Source organism: Oncorhynchus mykiss, chromosome 2, assembly GCF_057628025.1.
Source record: "Oncorhynchus mykiss isolate SJ-2025 chromosome 2, ASM5762802v1, whole genome shotgun sequence".
NCBI classification, from domain to species: Eukaryota; Metazoa; Chordata; class Actinopteri; order Salmoniformes; family Salmonidae; genus Oncorhynchus; species Oncorhynchus mykiss.
The window spans coordinates 10559000-10571799 of record NC_143023.1 but is presented as its reverse complement, the minus strand read 5'-3'; the positions used below and the strand labels follow the sequence as shown (position 1 = coordinate 10571799).

The window sequence follows — 12800 nt, the reverse complement described above, 5'->3', positions numbered from 1 at the left end:
CTGTGAAATGTACAGACATTGATGCTGTAGAAACCCTGGGAAATATATGCACGGTTAGATTGGTGTACAAGCAACACAGACAGATTAATTTATTTCAACTAGCCCAGCCTAACTATTATGTAATGGAGTCTAAACAACAAATGTTTTCTATTTTATTTAACCTTTATTTAACTAGGCTAGGCAGTTAAGAACAAATTCTTATTTGCAATGACGTCCTACCCCAGCCAAACCCTCCCCTAACCCGGATGACGCAGTAACCAATTGTGCGCCACCCTATGGGACTCCCGATCACGGCCGGTTGTGATACAGCCCGGGATCAAACCAGGGTCTGTAGTGACACCTCTAGCACTGAGAGGCAGTGCCTTAGACCACTGCGCCACTGAAGCTTAAATTCACTGGCACTAATGCCATGGAATTTCTAAAATATCAAATAGTTTGGACCTTGCAAACAGATTTAAGTGAGAATGAGTACTTTGGTGTTCAAGAAGGAGTAATTAATTGGGTTACTTCGCATTTTATTTGTCTCAAGGAAAAAAGCCAAAAAATGTTTCCAACACAACAGTATTACACACTGAGCATTGTTGCATGGTGACCTATCGCCACCTTCCTACTGCGTTGATACCAGGATATATTATTATTGATTTCCACTACTGCATTGATAACAGGATATGTTGTATTCTGTTCTATGAGTGATTTCAGCTGTTCATGTGCAGATTGAGATTTTAAAATCAAATTCACTATTGTCCTGAAATATGTTCTATTGGTTCTGGGGGGAGAGTCTGTAATTGATTGAATAGCCTATAATGTAAGGTAATATTCTGGTACCAAGGAAAAGTCTACTATATCACTGACATCAGTGTATGCACTAATAATGTATCTAAGCCCTGGATTGCTGACCCTCTCCTATTGGCCATTGAGAGGCTTTGAAGCCACCACATTAGCACTCCCCAGTGGGAGCAGTCCTCCATAGGAATGAATGGAATTCTACAGTATTTCAATTCAATGTTTCAAGGAAAAAATTGCATGTATTTATGTATTTTTTTTCTTGTGTGGACAGTAACGGTACTAAAAAAACAACTATGGAAATGTTTTAATATATTTTTCATTTTGTATTTGTATGTTTAGCTCACATAATATTATTTAAAAGTATGTATGAAGGTGTCTGGAATAGAATAAAAATGTCACAAACGAATGTAGACATTAATACATGCATTTCTATAGCTACCAAAATAAAAAAAAGTACAACGGAGAAGGAATACCAAGATGGCTTCAATAAAGCGCTCCCTGTTAGGCATCCGGAGTTTCTACACAACATTGGAATGAATGCACATCGCACACATTCAGTGTTAACATTTGACATCAGCCACTGCTCGTGTTAACATTTGACATCAACTACAGTTGCACTGTTGCCGCTCAGTGAGTGTCTGCGGGAGACGGGTCGCCTCCGGGCGGGGCGGAGACTGGCAGGTCTTCAACAGAACATGTGAAGTTATCTCGAAAGTTGCTCAATTTACTACTATCTAATTATTCAAAATGGGGAAGCTGGTTGTCATATCACTTTTTGTTGCTGCTTTATCAGCATTTCTTGGAGAGAGAATTATTAACTTAAGGTAGGCTGTGTTTATGTAGTTGTAGCTTTTTTTAGCTGTAATAAAATTGCATGCTAGCTGTTATAGTAGCTAGCTAGCCAATTTAGTGTTTTTGCTAGCAACCTCAAAAAGTTGTTTTGTTGACAGCAAGCGATATAAGCCGGTTTTTCTATTTAACTTTCCTTTATTAGCCAGTGCTTTATTACTGAGTAATAATGGTTTGGGTTATTTTCACTTTTCTGAATTTATAAATTGAGAGATTGATGGATGTTGTTGACAAACAGCAATGCTGTGCGCCAAGCAAATCTGATCTCACTGCTCAAGTTACAGTAGTCTGAGGCTATACTAAATGTGATAGCTGACTAGGCTATATTTATGATTGTTTGTACATAGACACATAAAAATGCCCTAAGTCATAACTACAGTGTTAAAACTGCAGTGTTATTCTGTGTTATTATAACCATTTGAAGGGATGTAACTATGAACCTTATTTTACATGTTGCAGGAAAAGGACTCTTGCTTCCAGAAAGCTTGTCCAAACCCACCTCCCAAACTGCCATCCAATCAAAAGCCTTGGTACGTACAGTACACATGAATGTACAGGACATGGGGAACTTTAATAGTGCTGGCATGGATATAAAAGGCATGCCTTTCCATGAGCTCTATGCCACATGTTCAATGGTATTATATGAAGTAACTGTACAACGCTATTTGCCTGTAAAGCCGTATCTGAACACATGTGATTTGATTTCTGACAGAGTACGGATCAGAGGACCTCACAATACTTCCCAATGGACTTGCTATTATTAGCACTGTGAGTTACAACATTGACTTGGCCCTATATGAAACACGCAACATAAAAAATGTAGTCGTAAATAAATGTATTAGGCTATCAACATATCCTAATATTAATCTTAATATTATTGGAATTACTAGGGCTTGAAGGATCCTGTGTTGCCGTCCTATTCAGATGACCCTGGAAAGATGTACACCCTTGATATGAGTGAAGATTCTAGGATGAAACCAGTGGAGCTCCGCATGGGGAGAGGCTTTGACCTGGACTCCTTCAATCCACATGGAATCAGTGTATACACAGATGAGACGGGTAAATAAAACCCATAATCTGTGTCACAAATGGCACACTATTCCCTATAGGGCTCTGGTCAAAAGTAGTGCACTATATGGGGAATAGGGTGCCATTTTGGGACGCAAACAGGTTTTGAAATGCATCTGCTGCCCTTCCCAATCGTCTCTTGTGTGAAAAGAGAACTGTCAAAAACACAAGACGGATCAATTGATTGAGCTGAATCTTTTCTCCACTTTCCAGATAACTCAGTATACCTGTTTGTGGTCAATCACCCTCAAAAGAAAACACAAGTGGAGATCTTTCTGTTTGTTGAGGAGGACCACTCCCTTGTCTATGTGAAAACCATAAAGCATGAATTCCTTCACAGGTATGCAAGAGCTAAAGTCATGTCATTGCTTCAAACCAATTTGGTTTGTTACCTAGATTGTCGGTAGAGTTTCATATTACAGCAGGGCTAAAAGTGTTAATTACATGGTAACAATATGGAAATGTAGCCTATCCTCTTAAACTTGGCTACTCTCAAGACTGAGAGTTTGGAGAAATTAGGGATATTTGAACTGAGCACAAACTAATGATAATTTTTGTTTTGTCATGTTATGCAACCAACAGTTCTTAAATATGCCATTTAGAGTAAATAGTGATTTAAGTTGATCTGTGGTTTTCTCTTAGTGTGAATGACATTGTGGCTGTGGGAGTGGAGAGCTTCTATGCCACCAACGATCACTATTTCAGTGGAGGCACTCTGAATACTCTGGAGGTACTTCTGGCTCAGCCCTGGTCTAACGTTGTGTATTACAGCCCTGAAGAGGTCAAAGTAGTGGCTGAGGGATTCTACATGGCCAATGGCATCAACATCTCACCTGACAAAAGGTACAATAATTAGATTAATAATGTATTCAACTTCTATAGCGCTATTCAAGTATTCAGTCCCGTGTAGCTCAGTTGGTAGAGCATGGCGCCAGGGTTGTGGGTTTGATTCCCATTGGTGACCAGTATGACATGTTTTTAAAAGAATAAAGTACTCAATAAAATTACAATTAAAAAAATAATGACATTACACAAAGAATTTCAATGCGCTTTGAGTACTGTCCTGTGTACACACAGTTCAATAATCCTGTCCATATGGGCAGTCAAACCTGTTACGTGTTTGATTATAGAGTGGATATCACATGTTGACATGATAAGGTCTGTTGATGTGATGTTATGTAACATACAACTATGTATGTTTTCATGTAGGCACATATATGTGGCTGACTTATTTGACCACAACATACATGTTTTGGAGCGACTGGAAAGCAATGGTTTGGCCCCAGTAAAGGTAAAATATGAGGAATGGCAGATTTGTTTTACACCTGGTAAATAGTCAAATGGACTATTGAAACATGCTGCTCTGTTGAAAGCCTAAATCTGATGTGTTTATTCTCTCCCATTGCTTGTGTATCTGAATCCAGAATAGGCTCTTTAAAACTCATTTCATGATATTATTATTTTAAAAAGCATGAGCTGGCGCACACCCAAAGAAAATGATTTAGTGTAGAGGTGCTGACTAACGGCGAATAAACTATGTCTAAAAATATAGAGAGTCGCACACCGAATATATATAAAGTCCCAGTAATTTATTGGGTAAAAAAAACTATGTTTTGGCATTCACTGTGTCCTGAAGAAAGCACCCTGAAGAAGGCACCCTCTGCTCTCAGGCGCCCTGAAGAAGGCACAGTGATGCCGAAACGTTAGGTGTTTTACCCAATAAATTACTGGGAGTTTATATATATAGAGTGTGTGACTCTCTTTATTTTTATAGCATACGTGATATTATTCTTTGTCACCAGGTCGTGGAAGTGGGCTCTCTTGTTGACAACATTTATGTTGACCCTGAGACTGGCGACTTGTGGATAGGTTGTCACCCTAATGGCTGGAAACTATTTCGAAATGATCCTGAGGATCTTCCTGGATCTGAGGTTCGTACACCTGCCGTGTGCTATTGAAACTTCCTGAGTGAACTGCTTTCTGGATCATATACCAGCAGTGTATCTCTGTACTATACACCAATATTGTTTTCACATGTTCACGCCTCTACTATGCTATTGTAAAAGCTGCTGGACTACAGTACATTCCAACTACTGTATGAGAGGAAACACACAAGCGCAATGGACTTAGAGTGGACTTAGAGTGGATATGAACTGGACTTTAAGTGGTCTTAGAGGGGACTTAGAGTGGACTTAGAGTGGACTTAGACTGGACTTAGAGTGGACTTAGAGTGGACTTAAAGTGGTCTTAGTGGACTTAGAGTGGACTTAGAGTGGACTTGGGGTGGACATGGACTGGACTTAAAGTGGTCTTAGAGTGGACATGGACTGGGCTTGGAGTGGACTTGGAGTGTACTCAGAGTGGATTTAGAGTGGACTTGGAGTGGACATTGAGTGGACTTGGAGTGGACTTAAAGTGTACTTGGAGTGGACATTGAGTGGACTTAAAGTGGACTTGGACTGGACCTGGGGTGGGTGTCTTTCTCTGTAATGCTCACTGTCTGGTATACATCTACATTTCATGATATTGTTTTCACAGGTGATTCAGATTAAAGACATCCACTCTGAGAAGCCAGTGGTGACCCAGGTCTATGCTGATGATGGCAGTGTGCTCATAGGATCCTCTGTAGCAGCTCCCTACGGAGGAAAGCTTCTCATTGGAACAATCTACCAGAAAGCCTTGGTCTGTGATCTAGCCAAGGTAGACCAGTAGCCAATGCTTTATGTAGAAAACAGGCTTCCGACGTGGGTTGTGGTCGGAAGAGTGCAAGTGTGCAACATACTGAATGTTGCAGATGGAAATGCAATGAATAGAGTTAACAAGATTCCTTACTCTATATGACAGGGAGGGATGTCTGTTCTACATAATATACAGTGGGGCAAAAAAATATTTTGTCAGCCACCAATTGTGCAAGTTCTCCCACTTAAAAAGATGAGAGAGGCCTGTAATTTTCATCATAGGTACACTTCAACTATGACAGACAAAATGAGAAAATCACATTGTAGGATTTTTAATGAATTTATTTGCAAATTATGGTGCAAAATAAGTATTTGGTCACCTACAAACAAGCAAGATTTCTGGCTCTCACAGACCTGTAACTTCTTCTTTAAGAGGCTGTATATCTAGCTGAAAATTCCTCAATGTTGTGCCATACTGAATTCTGCCGTGGCCTGTGGGGTTCAAGTTGATAAGTAAAAAAAGATATTTTAAAGTTCATTCATTGCATGCTCTGTCTAATCACAGGAAGTTAGATTTGCAATAAAGTTGACAAAATGATATGTCAAAGATAACGCTGGTGCACTGAACAAGACCTGTAACAATACAATACATAGTAATGTTGTATAAAAGTTGATAAATGACAGGAGAAATGACTTGATAAGAATAATCTGACTGTTATTTTTTTTTGCCTAAAATGACATACCCAAATATAACTGCCTGTAGCTCAGGACCTGAAGCAAGGATATGCATATTATTGATACCATTTGAAAGGAGACACTTTAAAGTGTGTGGAAATGTGAAATTGATGTAGGAGAATATAACACATTAGATCTGGTAAAAGATAATACAAAGGGGGAAAAAAACATGTATTTTTTATTGCATCTTTGAAATGCAATAGAAAGGCCAATATCTCACTTAGGAGTCTAGGTGCAATTTCACTAGATGGCAGCAGTGTATGTACAAAGTTTTAGACTGATCCAATGAACCGTTGCATTACTGTTCAAAATGTTGTTTCAAGTCTGCCCAAATTTGCCGAATTGGTCAATTAACATAACTATAGAGAACATACAAAAATGATATGGTAATAAAAAATGTAAGTTTACACACTTCTAGGAATGTCATAAATTATGGATAATTAGCTTCCCTACAGAAAATACACCAACCTTCACACATCTAGATGTGATGTTTTTTAATATAAAAATGGATTTTATCAAACAAAACTAAGCTACATTTTATCTCTGGATGACAAATCAGAGCAAGATTCTGAATGTAAGTATGTTATTTACCTTCAGAGGTGAATATATCAAACCAGTTGCTGTGATAAAAAATGTTTTGTTGTTGTGCACTCTCCTCAAACAATAGCATGGTATTTTTTCACTGTAATGGCTACTGTAAATTGGACAGTGCAGTTAGATTAACAAACATTTAAGCTTTTTGCCCATATAAGACATGTCCTGGGAAATGTTCTTGTTACTAATGAAGAGGGTTAAACCAAGGCCTTATACCTTTTAAAGGGTTAATAAATTATCTTATGGTAAACTGTAAGGTCTCCTCTTCAGGAGACCTCTGTGTGTGTGTGTGTGTTAAAATCTGTTTTTGAGTGATGTGACCTTCAGACACTATCAGAAGGCGTCTACATTCAGACTCCTCCTGTCTGGATCCCACCGTGGTTATCTGGTTTTCTGAGAACACAAGGCTGTCACAGACCTGATGAAACCAGCCACCTATCAGAAGATACTTACACTCGTTCATACTTGTGATGACAGGTCAAGTTTCAGTTAAACCCACTTCTGAGCTTTTAATTGCTGATAAGATGGTTACTGCTGTCAGAGGGAGGTTAGATTTATTAAAATGTTGTTGCCAGGGAAACTCATGCAAGGAGGACTGGGAGAGGCTATATGAGTCTTACACATTTTGCAGAACTTGGGGAGAACTATTATGTACTGTTATACTGTACTCTGTACCAACTTCTGCCTACAATTGTATTACTAAAATGAGTATTTTAATACTTAAACTAAGAGTCTGTGTTTCCTTTCCATTTCTAATGTATGTTTGATAATTATATAGACCTGATCATCTGTTGAAGAGATTGACCAACACTTACAGCGTCATGCTAATCACATTAGCGCTCTTTATTTCAACTGTCCCGTGGGGGGGACCGATCCCATAGAGGCAGTGGTGGAAAAAGTACCCAATTGTCATACTTGAGTAAAAGTACCTTAATAGAAAGTTACTCAAGTAAAAGGAAAAGTCTCCCAGTAAAATACTACTTGAGTAAAAGTATAAAAGTATTTGGTTATAAATATACTTAAGTATCCAAAGTAAATGTAATTGCAAAAAAATATAGTTAAGTATCAAAAGAAAAAGTAGAAGTGTAAATAATTTCAAATTCCTTCTTTTAAGCAAAGCAGACGGCCCCATTTTCTTGTTTTTAAAATGTATGGATAGCCAGGGGCACACTCCAACACTCAGGTATAATTTACGAAAGATGCATTTGTGTTTAGTGAGTCCGTCAAATCAGAGGCAGAAGGGATGACCATGTGTTGTCTTGATAAGTGTGTGAATTGGTCATTTTCCTGTCCTGCTAAGCTTTCAAAATGTAACTTTTGGGTGTTAGGTAAACTCAATGGAGTAAAAAGTACATTCTTTCTTTAGGAATGTAGTGTTAAAAGTTTAAAAAATATATATCAATAGTAAAGTACAGATACCCCAAAAAATGACTTAAGTAGTACTTTAAAGTATGTTTACTTAAGTACTTTACACCCCTGCGTAGAGGTTAAAGTTCAATTACAGGTACATCTCACTGATTTGACATGGAAAACCAGTATTTTATGTTTTCTACCCTCTTTGTAAAGTGAACTAGATTCAGTTGTGATGTAACTGAATATTGTATTCTTCACAAGTGTGTTAACTTCTTTACATTAAATGCGGGCCGCTAATTTGGCGTGCAAGTCTCAACTGTTGTTTAGTTGTCAACTCATTTGTCTGAAAAGCAGCAAACAAGTGATGTGGACAATATCATTATCATGAACCCGGGGATCACAGTTTTAGGACTGCAGATTTGACCTCCCTCTAGGAATTGCTAAACTACAGCGCGCCCCATGGTTCAACTGTGCAATTACACTCTGCCTGTACACAACACACCCACCTTTTGCACACGGATTTCTTTGTTTTTTGCCTTCTTTGTTTCCACAATTGTAGTAAAGTCTACACAATTGAGAATCCAACAGTTTAAAATGTACAAATCGGTTGTGCTCTTTGGAAGTGTGTTATGCAGTAAAATAATAAATGTGTTCTTCCCCCCCACAGGTATCTATATGTGTCTGCTATTTTGGACCATGAGATTGCTGTTTTTGAGATAAAGAAAAACAAAGACTTGGTACATGTCAAGGTAAAACTTTTTCACTACATCAAATATGAACGCAAACTTCTTTACGGGCATAATATTATATTTAGTATTGTTTCTATAGATGGTCCAACCGCTGTAATACAATCAGCCATCACATTCCTAATGATGTCTGTCTCCAACCAGTCTGTAGCCGTTGGGTCTCTCTGTGACAACATCGAGGTGGACCATGTAACAGGTGACCTATGGCTGGGTTGTCACCCTAATGGAGCAAAGGTAGCAGTATATGACCCTGAGGATCTACCTGGATCTGAGGTTAGTACGTCATTTACCATGTCCTCTCTAGTTCTATTATATTATAGGAATAAATTCACTCTGATCTCAGTTCCAAATGGCACCCTATTCCCTATAGCAGTAGTTCCCACACTTTTTATAGTCCCGTACCCCTTCAAACATTCAACCTCCAGCTGCGTACCCCCCCTCTAGCACCAGGGTCAGCACACTCTCAAATGTTGTTTTTTGCCACCATTGTAAGCCTGCCAAACACACACTATACGATACATTTATTAAACATAAGAATGAGTGTGAGTTTCTGTAACAACCCGGCTCATGGGAAGTGACAAAGAGCTCTTATAGGACCAGGGCACAAATAATAATATAAATAATATAAATAATAATAATATAATAATAGTCAATAATAATATAATAATAGTCAATCAAATTAATAATTTTTTATTTAACCATCTTAGATATTAAACCTTATTTGTTAATTGAAAATTGTGCATAACTCACCACAGGTTAATGAGAAAGGTGTGCTTGAAAGGATGCACATAACTCTGCAATGTTGGGTTGTATTGGAGAGAGTCTCAGTCTTAAATCATTTTCCACACACAATCTGTGCCTTTATTTAGTTTTCATACTAATGAGGGCCGAGAATCCACTCTCACATAGGTACGTGGTTGCAAAGGGCATCAGTGTTTTAACAGCACGATTTGCCAAGGCAGGATATTCTGAGCGCAGCCAAATCCAGAAATATGGCAGTGGCTTCTGATTAAATTCAATTTTCACAGAACCGCTTGTTGCAATGTTTATGAGTCTCTCTTGTTCAGATATCGGTAATTGGACTGGAGGCAGGGCATGTAAGTGGACTGGAGGCAGGGCATGAAAGTGGACTGGAGGCAGGGCATGAAAGTGGACTGGAGGCAGGACATGAAAGTGGACTGGAGGCAGGGCATGAAAGTGGACTGGAGGCAGGGCATGTAAGTGGACTGGAGGCAGGGCATGTAAGTGGACTGTAGGCAGGGCAGGAAAGTGGACTGGAGGCAGCGCATGTAAGTGGACTGGAGGCAGGGCATGTAAGTGGACTGGAGGCAGGGCATGTAAGTGGACTGGAGGCAGGGCATGTAAGTGGACTGGAGGCAGGGCATGTAAGTGGACTGGAGGCAGGGCATGTAAGTGGACTGGAGGCAGGGCATGTAAGTGGACTGGAGGCAGGGCATGAAAGTGGACTGGAGGCAGGGCATGAAAGTGGACTGGAGGCAGGGCATGTAAGTGGACTGGAGGCAGGGCATGTAAGTGGACTGGAGGCAGGGCATGTAAGTGGACTGGAGGCAGGGCATGTAAGTGGACTGGAGGCAGGGCATGTAAGTGGACTGGAGGCAGGGCATGTAAGTGGACTGGAGGCAGGGCATGTAAGTGGACTGGAGGCAGGGCATGAAAGTGGACTGGAGGCAGGACATGAAAGTGGACTGGAGGCAGGGCATGAAAGTGGACTGGAGGCAGGACATGAAAGTGGACTGGAGGCAGGGCATGAAAGTGGACTGGAGGCAGGACATGAAAGTGGACTGGAGGCAGGGCATGAAAGTGGACTGGAGGCAGGGCATGTAAGTGGACTGGAGGCAGGGCATGTAAGTGGACTGTAGGCAGGGCAGGAAAGTGGACTGGAGGCAGCGCATGTAAGTGGACTGGAGGCAGGGCATGTAAGTGGACTGGAGGCAGGGCATGTAAGTGGACTGGAGGCAGGGCATGTAAGTGGACTGGAGGCAGGGCATGTAAGTGGACTGGAGGCAGAGCATGTAAGTGGACTGGAGGCAGGGCATGTAAGTGGACTGGAGGCAGGGCATGTAAGTGGACTGGAGGCAGGGCATGTAAGTGGACTGGAGGCAGGGCATGTAAGTGGACTGGAGGCAGGGCATGTAAGTGGACTGGAGGCAGGGCATGTAAGTGGACTGGAGGCAGGGCATGTAAGTGGACTGGAGGCAGGGCATGTAAGTGGACTGGAGGCAGGGCATGTAAGTGGACTGGAGGCAGGGCATGTAAGTGGACTGGAGGCAGGGCATGAAAGTGGACTGGAGGCAGGGCATGTAAGTGGACTGGAGGCAGGGCATGTAAGTGGACTGGAGGCAGGGCATGTAAGTGGACTGGAGGCAGGGCATGTAAGTGGACTGGAGGCAGGGCATGTAAGTGGACTGGAGGCAGGGCATGTAAGTGGACTGGAGGCAGGGCATGTAAGTGGACTGGAGGCAGGGCATGTAAGTGGACTGGAGGCAGGGCATGTAAGTGGACTGGAGGCAGGGCATGTAAGTGGACTGGAGGCAGGGCATGTAAGTGGACTGGAGGCAGGGCATGTAAGTGGACTGGAGGCAGGGCATGTAAGTGGCCTGGAGGCAGGGCATGTAAGTGGACTGGAGGCAGGGCATGTAAGTGGACTGGAGGCAGGGCATGAAAGGGATAACCAATCCAGTTGTTTGTGTCATCCGTTTCGGGAAAGTACCTGCGTAATTTCACACCCAACTCACTCAGGTGCTTCGCTATATCACATCACCAGTTTGGGAATACCTGCCCTATAGAGTATATATCACCCCAGTTTGGGAATACCTGCCCTATAGAGTATATATCACCCCAGTTTGGGAATACCTGCCCTATAGAGTATATATCACCCCAGTTTGGGAATACCTGCCCTATAGAGTATATATCACCCCAGTTTGGGAATACCTGCCCTATAGAGTATACTCCCTATGGGCCTTGGCCAAAAGTAGTGTAGTGCACTGTATAGGGAATAGGCTGCCATTTGGGACACAGCCCATGTACCAAAAGCTTGAATTGGTTTTCTTTATCATAATTTGTTTTATAGGTCATTAGGATTCAGGACATCCACTATGAGAAGCCAGTGGTGACTCAGGTCTATGCTGATGATGGCAGTGTGCTCATAGGATCCTCTGTAGCAGCTCCCTATGAAGGAAAGCTTCTCATAGGAACAGTCTACCACAAAGCCCTGGTCTGTGATCTGAAGTAGCCAATGATTCCTTCCGGACATCTGATTTCCAAAGTCTGTGTGTGTATATATAGATGCAGTAATGACACTCAAACGGTATTGTTCTCAAAGTCTGTGTGTGTATATATAGATGCAGTAATGACACTCAAACTGTATTGTTCTCAAAGTCTGTGTGTGTATATATAGATGCAGTAATGACACTCAAACGGTATTGTTCTCAAAGTCTGTGTGTGTATATATAGATGCAGTAATGACACTCAAACGGTATTGTTCTCAAAGTCTGTGTGTGTATATATAGATGCAGTAATGACACTCAAACTGTATTGTTCTCAAAGTCTGTGCTGTTTCTGTATAGTACATCTTGTCTGGTGTAATATGATTGAAAAGTATAAATATTCCACATGGTTGCCACAATATAACACTGCAATTGCTGTGATGCATGGCATGTGTAATTATGTTAAATGATAAGAGGCCGTCTGCGCTCTTTTAAGTTCCTTAGTACTCAATAGTGTCTGTTCCAGGTGCGTAGGAGTCAAAATAAGAATACTGGAAAAGATGAGAGACCTGCACACTGTCGAAAATGGTGGACTATTTGTATTGATTAAACAGTTATATTTCATTATTTTACTTTGACATATTGTTGATCATCGATCTTTGGGGGAATGTTTTTCGGGGGGGGGGGGGGGGGGGGGGGTAATGACAAAGCAAAAAATACAAAATGATTCTATATCTCATATCTCCTTTTTCAAGTCCACTACC

The 12800-nt window shown here is 41.0% G+C and overlaps 2 protein-coding genes across 8 annotated transcripts; one reads left to right on the top strand and one right to left on the bottom strand.

Annotated features, from left to right (window-relative positions):
- The first annotated feature begins 1236 nt into the window (after nt 1–1236).
- LOC110506763 (serum paraoxonase/arylesterase 2) lies at nt 1237–12674 on the top strand. Of its 7 annotated transcripts, none has more exons than XM_090188229.1 (9): nt 1237–1610; nt 2095–2165; nt 2348–2403; nt 2560–2694; nt 2917–3043; nt 3346–3546; nt 3913–3994; nt 4506–4634; nt 5242–7435. In XM_090188229.1, exons 4-9 carry the CDS (start codon nt 2574–2576, stop codon nt 5413–5415), a joined length of 834 nt encoding a protein of 277 aa, XP_090044355.1. In that variant the 5' UTR covers nt 1237–1610; nt 2095–2165; nt 2348–2403; nt 2560–2573; the 3' UTR covers nt 5416–7435. The 7 variants fall into 7 exon arrangements, with proteins under 7 accessions (XP_090044355.1, XP_090044335.1, XP_090044366.1 ...); XM_090188209.1 differs by having other exon boundaries at nt 1238–1610; nt 2526–2694; XM_090188240.1 differs by having other exon boundaries at nt 1408–1610; nt 3475–3546.
- LOC149984835 (uncharacterized) lies at nt 9505–11904 on the bottom strand. Its single transcript, XM_090188150.1, has 2 exons — nt 11762–11904; nt 9505–11605 (listed from the first exon to the last, which is right to left on the bottom strand). Exon 2 carries the CDS (start codon nt 11521–11523, stop codon nt 9856–9858), a length of 1668 nt encoding a protein of 555 aa, XP_090044276.1. The 5' UTR covers nt 11524–11605; nt 11762–11904; the 3' UTR covers nt 9505–9855.
- Nucleotides 12675–12800: the final 126 nt, after the last annotated feature.

Bases quoted from the DNA above. Each gene is read 5' to 3' on its own strand.
- LOC110506763 (XM_090188209.1), top strand. From the start codon at position 1,534: ATGGGGAAGCTGGTTGTCATATCACTTTTTGTTGCTGCTTTATCAGCA. The intron at 3,547-3,912 runs GTACAATAATTA...GTTTTCATGTAG, and splicing joins AACATCTCACCTGACAAAAG to GCACATATATGTGGCTGACT. The intron at 4,635-5,241 runs GTTCGTACACCT...TTGTTTTCACAG, and splicing joins AGGATCTTCCTGGATCTGAG to GTGATTCAGATTAAAGACAT.
- LOC149984835 (XM_090188150.1), bottom strand. From the start codon at position 11,523: ATGACACAAACAACTGGATTGGTTATCCCTTTCATGCCCTGCCTCCAG.